This window comes from Zeus faber, assembly GCF_960531495.2.
Source record: "Zeus faber genome assembly, chromosome: 15".
NCBI lineage: Eukaryota > Metazoa > Chordata > Actinopteri > Zeiformes > Zeidae > Zeus > Zeus faber.
Window position 1 is genome coordinate 5,710,193 of NC_137194.1, and position 7,939 is coordinate 5,718,131.

At 50.0% G+C, this 7,939-nt stretch overlaps 1 protein-coding gene across 1 annotated transcript in view; it reads right to left on the reverse strand.

Annotated features, from left to right (window-relative positions):
• dennd2c (DENN/MADD domain containing 2C) overlaps positions 1-7,548 on the reverse strand; it is a 17,688-nt gene extending 10,140 nt beyond the window's left edge. The window contains exons 1-7 of the mRNA XM_080015128.1: positions 7,433-7,548; positions 3,487-4,582; positions 2,490-2,614; positions 1,974-2,089; positions 1,537-1,680; positions 512-590; positions 230-280 (exon numbers count right to left, since the gene is read on the reverse strand). Of these exons, the coding sequence (XP_079871254.1) occupies positions 230-280; positions 512-590; positions 1,537-1,680; positions 1,974-2,089; positions 2,490-2,614; positions 3,487-4,337 (1,366 nt within the window). The 5' untranslated portion in view covers positions 4,338-4,582; positions 7,433-7,548. The remainder of the gene's footprint in view (positions 1-229; positions 281-511; positions 591-1,536; positions 1,681-1,973; positions 2,090-2,489; positions 2,615-3,486; positions 4,583-7,432) is intronic.
• Between the last annotated feature and the right edge of the window lie 391 nt (positions 7,549-7,939).

Sequence of the window (7,939 nt, forward strand, 5' to 3'; positions counted from 1 at the left end):
GCGCTTGGCTACCAACAGAGACTGGTCATTTAAATTAAAAAATAAATGAATGAATGTATATATGTATGTATGTATGTATGTATGCATTTATGAACAAATGATTGAATAGATAAATAGATAAATAGATAAATAAAGTCCCAACTGGCAGCTTGGGGACCCCTGGTGGCTTTGGGGGGCTCCATGTAACCGCATAGTCTCCATATGGCAAGAAAGGCCCTGGATACAGTACCTTTGGCGCTGTCCTCAGGGTCGCTCTCCGTCCCGCTGGTCTCCTCTGTTTCTGTTGATAAGGATGAGAGGACAGGCAGAGATGGGGGGGGGGGGGGGGGATGAGCCCATTATAACCACAAACAGACAGTTGCCCTTTTATTTGGATGCAGCTGGCCTAGCGCATATGATCAAAAGCAGCGTATTCCCATCATGAGTCTCAACTTAATCTCATTTGTGTGTGTGAGTGCGTGCGTGCGTGCGTGCGTGCGTGCGTGCGTGCGTGCGTGCGTGCACTCAATACCTCGAACCACTCCCCCCTGGTTCTTCACTCTCTTCTTCCCTCGCTTGGCATCGAAGATCGTCTCAATCTTGCTGACGTACTGCGTCGTAAACACAGTGACAATAAAGTGAGGGAACGGGATGGACGGACAGGACGCCGTTGTAAACCTGGGTTTTCATGGGGGCAGCGAGTCACCGTGCAATCGGCGACACAGGACACTTATACAACTGAAAATAAAGACATTATTGCATTATGAATTTGCAGCATTCTTTCTTGTTATGTCCCAGTATTCTCCGCAGCAGGAGGATGTTGTGGAGCGTTGGACGCTGGTAACTGGTGGCAGAGTGGCTGCGGGGCCAGGGAATATCCATCTGAACACCACAGCTGGCGCAGGAAACAAGGTCTTATCTCACAGGATGAACGGTTGCCTCAGTGAGTCAGCCTGGTCACACATTTGAGGAACTATAATTCATTCTACTAAATGAATAAATGTATTGGGATATTTTTTTTTTACAATGTCTTGGCATAACATTTAAGAGACATCACTTTGTGAATTTGAGGCAATTTCTTTGTGCTGTTTTTTTGCCGTTTATCAAATCGCAGATCCAATAAAAAGATGGCGACCAATTTCAAAATTGAACTTGGCGCTAGTCAAGTCAATGAAATGACGCCTCTCCGTCCAAAAATTACACCCTTTGCTCTATCCGACGATATATTGCATTAGCTTCGAGGTTAGCATAACTTGCAAAGGTAATATTCGACGGATCATCGCTCTTTTTACCTCATTCACAGAGTTCATCTCTTTCCACACAGCGTCCGCGTCCACGCGTCGTTCATTTAAATGAATGTATTCTGTTTCTCCACTCGCTAAACAGATTCCAACATCAGCTTGTTTGCTCTCTCCTCCCTCTCTCCATCTGCCCCACTCTGTAGTTTCTCCTTCCTGTTTTCACGAGCACCGCACCCCGCCCCCCCCCGGTAAACAGATACAGACGAGCAACGTCCGCAAAGGCAGTAACATGTGAAGCAGTTCCAGCGTCACTCACGTGAGGGGGCTTGTGCGCTTTCGGCGTGCTGGGGCGTCTGGGGGCCGCCGGTCCGGGGGAGTCGGCCCGGCCGGCGCCGCTGGGCGACAGCGCCTGGTGGGACTTGCCCGCGCAGCTCCTCAGTGTGTGGGGCTTCGGGGGGAGCTGCGGGGCATTAAGGGAGCGGCCATGAGTCTTTTCTGGTCATGATTAAGGCGCCTGCAGCTTCACTCGGACAAACTGAAGCGAAGTCTCAAACGGAGGAAATGTTCTTTTCAAATATCCCTACCACGTCAGGTTAAAGAACATGTACGCATCACACCAGATCAAGTGTGATGCGTCAGTTGGCCAGTTGATTCCCTTGACCAAAGTTGCAGTTTCAATGGCTTTTCAGGGGCCGCATTTGACAGGAAAATTACATTAAGCCGACGACCCCCGAGCCCTCAGCCGCGCGTTACCTTTGGGGCATGGGGGCTCTGCCTCTGAGAAATGGTCCTAGGTCGGGGTCTGGAGACGGGAAGGCACATGGGAGACAGTTTGACATCCTCGTAGGGGTTATCTCTGGTCACATCACCTGAAGGAGGAGAAGATCAAATATGTCCATAAATATGTTTGTTACGAAGGGGAAAAAAAGAGCAACAAGCCGTAGAGCAAGAATCATTTGGGGGAGGATGCATTGGAATATTCTCAAAGTAAGACAATAATGCTACTTCATGCAATTCAAAAGCCTGTCCCCAAATTGCCCTTCAACACATGCATGTTAATTTAGCCCTTATGATGTGATGAACAACAAAACGTGTTCTCCTCGAGTCTCTGCTGTAGCAATATAACAAGTTCATAAATGGAGCTTTTTCTTTACACCCCTCAGTGAAGGAACTGCGTTGGCCAATGACTAGACACCGATGGGCTTTATGGCTTCCTCTCTGTTTCTTTTTTGGCAACGCCCCGTGCCCGTTTGAGGAACTGGAACTCACAAACGATGTCCTCGTAAATGTTGTCGTCAGAGTAGGCGTGGGAGAGGACCGAGCCGGCATCGCTGCCTCCCAGCGTGCTCCGCTGCACCGTCAGGCGTGGAGCGTCTTCGTACTCAAAGGACTTCCTGTGGAGAATGGAGGGAGGGAAGGTGGTGAGGAACAGGGAGTCACGCTGCCACTCTAAAGATAGCAGACATGCTATTGCCCGTCCCATTGTCTCATGTTAAAGGTGTTTTTTGGGGGGAGGGAATCACTTTTTATAGTATTTATAGGTCATAGCGGTTCCAAATGCACCTGCATTTAAAACTAAGGTCTTGTTTTTATTTTCAAGGGTCATAAAGATGCAAGAAGTAGGACTTAAATAACATCGCTTTTGAGATTCTGGAAGGTGTATTTTCCTCATTTCCGGGGATAAGATAGTTTGGTCAAGGATTAGCTCTGCCGCATTGCACTGGGCGAACAGTGTTGGCATGCTGAAGTTCGGTATCCCTTTCAGCCGAGGAGAAACTGTCCTCGGCATCATGATATTAAACCCTGCAGGAGAATAGTTTAGCCAAATGAGTATATGTGTGAAAACACATGTAAAGTCCCCCCATACACACATCCTCCCAGACGCCCATGGCTGCTCAGGAACTAGGCCACGTCCAGACAATACTGCACAATGCTGCCTGAGGTTATGAGAGACATCACGCCTGGAGTCCAGCCAACTGCCTCAAGCTCCACTTTCATTGGTTTCCTCTAAATATAGAATTCCAAACACCTTGAGTAAATTTAGCACGAGAACACCTGAAATGGGAGAACTTCAAACATATGGGCTAATTTTGTTTTTGTAAGTGCATTTTCTCATTAGCTGTTATCAAAGAAGGTTTATTCAGATTTGAGAAATAGATGTGATTTCACCCATCTTTGCAATGAGTTACTCCTTATTTAGGGAAATCTTAATAACTATTCTATCTATTGACGATAAGTAGGTTCCAATTACATCACATCACCTCACCTGTTTTTTTTGTGCCTTGTAAGACCATTGGTCTGAGCCATTGTGCATGCAGGGGGCGTGAAACTTGGAGGGCGGGCTGTACCACTGCGTTTGCCATGCAAGAGGCTGCCCGGCGATCCGGGGTCCCATTGGACCAAGTGTGCGCTGGGATTGCTGGAAGTCATGTACTGGAACGTTCGTTGTGGTTTAGGTGGCGGTTGAGATGCTCCTGAGGATTCCAGCCCTTTCTCCCAGAGTAATTTGTCCCCCTCCAGCCTGCGCCAGAAGCCCCTGGAGGTGTAGAAGTTCCCAGAGGGCATGTTGTCATCTGAGTCGTCCGTCAAAGAAGGCCCTGGTTTAGAGATGACCCCGGCCATGTTGATCTGTTTCCCTGGGGGTAACAAAGGCTGAATGTCTGCTGTGGGGGAAGAAGGCAAAGATGGCACAACCAGCTTCTTTTCCGGGGTGGAGGTTGAAATATCCCTGGAGTAATTCCCTAGGGGTTCCGACTTTCTACTGCCTGCATTAGGTTTAGCTGTTGCTCGGGCTTCCCGGAAATCTAAACCCAGGCTCTTAGCTTTGGAGAGGCAGGCTCTTCCTTGAGGTCCCTGACTGGTGGCGTTACCACAAAATCCATTTCCCAGTAGATCCGCCGATAGAGTCCGGGATACGACCGGAGGGTGCGACTTGACCCCGGCGTCCGGGTGACTGCGGCCTTCCCACTGGGAGATCTTCTGCCTGATGTTAACGCACTGTTCATTGGCTAGGGGACTCCCTGGGGAAGGGGCCTGCCAGGCCACAGTCGCTCGTTTCTGCGCGCCACCGATTCCGTTCCCCCCTCGCCTTGTCTGCTCCAGCCCCAGGGCCAGCATGCTGAGAGGGGGGGCCGACTGCCACCTCACCCTCAGCTCTCCATTGGTGAATGCATGAGGGTTTCTTCAGCAAGGAGCGGCAGAAATACCCTTCGCCCAGCGATTACGTCTGTTACTGATTAATCCAGATGTGACCTTGTTAATAAATCCACGGGGTTTAATGTTGGAGCAGCGCTGTTACTTTTTCCTTAGGTTCGTCTTTCTACCAGGGCTCCGTCTTCCCCTCATGTCCCTTTACAAACAACCTAAAATGTTTAAGGACAAGGAGCAGAAATTACCCATCAATCACAGAGGCAGTTGAAAACAAGTCAAGACAGCACACCTTCATGATGCAATCCACAAGATCAGAACTAGTTTTTCCCCCGCAGCTCTGGCCATGAAGCTAATGTTGAAGATCAGGAAAAAATGGGCTTCTGCTGGGGTCAGTCGCCGAAAAATAAATCTGACAGCAGCAGGAAGAACACAGCTCGTTGCAGCAAAAGTACCGTGATGAGTTTGTGTGTTTTGTGCGAGGTAACTTGAAATAAAGCTTTAGCTGCTCTTCACATGGCAAACTAGGAAAGGGAAAATGAAACATTGAAGAACATTTAATCAAATTGTCTCTTGTTTCAAAGGACTCTTTCAGAGTATCAGAAAGGACGGGCATCTCAAGGCATTCCTAGAGTGACCTAGAAATTATTTTAATAAAAAAAAGGGGGGGGGGGACAGCAACTCACACACACAGACCTCAGGACAAACAATTAAATCAATAACATTAAGCATCCAGACCCACATCTTTCTACCCGATGGAATCTGGGGATTTTACGTGGATACAAGACACCGACTGAATTTCACTGAGGCTTTTATTTTAGAAGCAGGATGCGTGCAGGGTAGAGGAGCAATGTTTCTAATTAAATCTCTTACTCCCAAATGCTCCGAGGAAAAAGAACAGTCTGACTCGATGTTATGAGTTTTAGCGGCGGGTTAGCACGCTCCCCTGACTCATTGTTCCCCTGTTTCGGCATCACTGTGGATCCCGCGTGCCCCCGTACGGAGGCTTGGTGTTTCTTGGGGCCCAAACCACTTGGACACGTCACAGAGGGCGGCGGAAAGGGCTGAGAGCGTTTGGCAAAAGGGGGAGACACGGAAAGAATTCTACGTGCCACATTCCACACTGAGACATTTAGGACAGGGACCCTGGTGGTGGTGGTGGTGGTGGTGGTGGGGGTGGGGGCAAGAAATATCAACCAGTCAGTCCGTCTGGCCTGCTAATAATGCCTTTGTTCGGTTTGACCTAAATCGGACGCATGTCGCTGCCGAATCTCACGCAATCACTTCCAAGGCTCACAATGAAAATGCCACTGTAACATTGACCCATTTTGTGTTATTTGCCAGTGAGTGACTTAGTGTGTGTGTGTGTGTGTGTGTGTGTGTCTGTGGTACACAGGAAGGCCTGACTTGCGTTTCCTGAGATGCAGGAAGAAGGATCAGCAGACTGTCCATAATTATGGTGCGGAGATCTGTACCCGGCTATAACTGCTGATTTGAGCTATGTTTAGGTCAGCTCGAGTCCAAACCCCGATGACAAAACAAAACAAAACAAAACAAAACAAAACAAAAAAAAACAAGCGCTTCCCGGAGAAAAACGTCCGACATTATGTCGCGGTCACTTTCACAAACACCGACCGGGCGGAGGGGCCCTCCCTCCAGCGACTCGCGTCCAAGTCCGGTACGTCTACGCGAATCCCAGCTTCCAAAAGTCTACGGGTTCCCACGGGACGCGGGCAGGGTGAGCCACCGCGGCGGGTACGGTTGCGGTAAGGCAGGTGAACTTTCGGTGAAACTCCCGTGACTCACGCCCGGGCGTGCGAGTCCCCGGCGGCGACCTGACCTGTCACCGCCGCGCAGCTCAGTTGAACCCCCTGATTGCGCCTTCACAGAGGCCTCAAAAGCCCCCCCCCCCCCACATCGGAGAACTGCTGCAAGACGCAGCTTGTCCCCGGGGCGGGGGCGGGGGAATCCACGCAGCGCGGTCCGCCACAAGCAGCGTAAAAAAAGAAGAAAAAGAAAAAGCTTGAATCGAGCAGAACCGGAGGTTGGCCAGCCGGGGAAAAATAAAATGTTAAAAACGAAGAGGAGGACGCGCTTGACGCGGCATTACGTGACCACCGGCGAACCGGACCCGCTCCGTCATAAGTAGCGCGCCGGGTTGTAAAGTTTCCACGTCCAAACCGACGGTTTGTTCTCACACCGCGCGTTGACAGTTTATTCGAACCGTGATCCGGGGACGGTGCTGACACTCCGGGATCCGCCACCGAACCGTTCGGCGGACGGTCCACGGGCGCGGAGATCGGAATGCGGCTCGGGAGTTTGCGCTGGAAGTGCCCCCGGAGCTCCAGGCTGGATCTCCTCTGAGTTGGCGCGGATTAGAACCCTCTCCCCGACATGAGCGCGTTCTTCTCCGCGTTGTCCCTTTTTCTTTTCCTTTTTGGTTTTCTTGATTTTTGGTTCTTTTTTTTTGTTTTGTTTTGTTTTGTTTTTTCGTCGCGTGTACTATTCAATCGCGTGAAATAATTAATCACTGTAAAATGATGCGTTCCAAAATGTCTGTGAAGCTCTCTGAGCTGCGAATGTTGTGTGAAAAGGTGCTGTACAAATAAAGATTATTATAATGATTATTATTATGATTATTATTAGTAGTAATAATTACAAAGGGTTGTTAAACTGGGAAAATCTCAAGGAGAAAAGGCATGTTGCATTGGAGTGGGTCGTGGGGGGATGGATAGGAGCAATATTTACATCAAGCTCAAATGTTGGATGTATCAATAAATATTGACGCTTATAGCTCTAAATGCATCAGGACCCTCAATCTGAGGCTGTTGTACAATCTTAACCGGAACAAACGTCCGGTAAACGAAGTGACGCTGCAGCTACTACTCGTTTTGCTGGGGGACCCCCCCCCCCCCCCCGGGACCTCTCGGGCGACCACCGGGACCACCGATCCCCGGACCTCAGGGTTGAGAACCACCAGAGTAGACCGCCGCGAAGTGCAAAACGCGGAGCACACGGTTTGAAAACGCATTTCTTGTGGTTTCAAAGGAGATAAATCCACCCACCTCGTCCGCGGTCCCGCGACAAAGAACCCGGCAGCATCCCCATTCAAGACGCGGCTAGGCTAGTCCGGTTAGCTCGGGGCTAACCCGGGCGCTGCGCGGAGTTGTTCGGGAGATTCGGGGGGGGGAGCTCGGAAAAAGTCCTCCCGCGGAGATGGGAAAACGCACCGTGACCGACGCGCGGCCGCCGAAAAGCCACGGCGCGCGGGCTAGCGGCGGGGCGGGCGACCGCAAAGCCGCGGTCCGCTCCGTGGGAAGGTCCTCAGCGAGGAATCCTCCGCGATGAGGACGGTGACGTCATCGTCACCCCCCCCCCCAGCTGTCAACAGCGCTGATCCTGTTGCGCGACGGGTGAATAAAGCCGCGAGATTATCATATTCATCCACTGTGTAGCGATGATGATAAATAATAATGGGAATTATAATAATGTACTAATAACAACAATGTAATACTCGTACTAATAATCATCATAATAAGGTATTTATCCATTGTGTTATAATAACAATAATA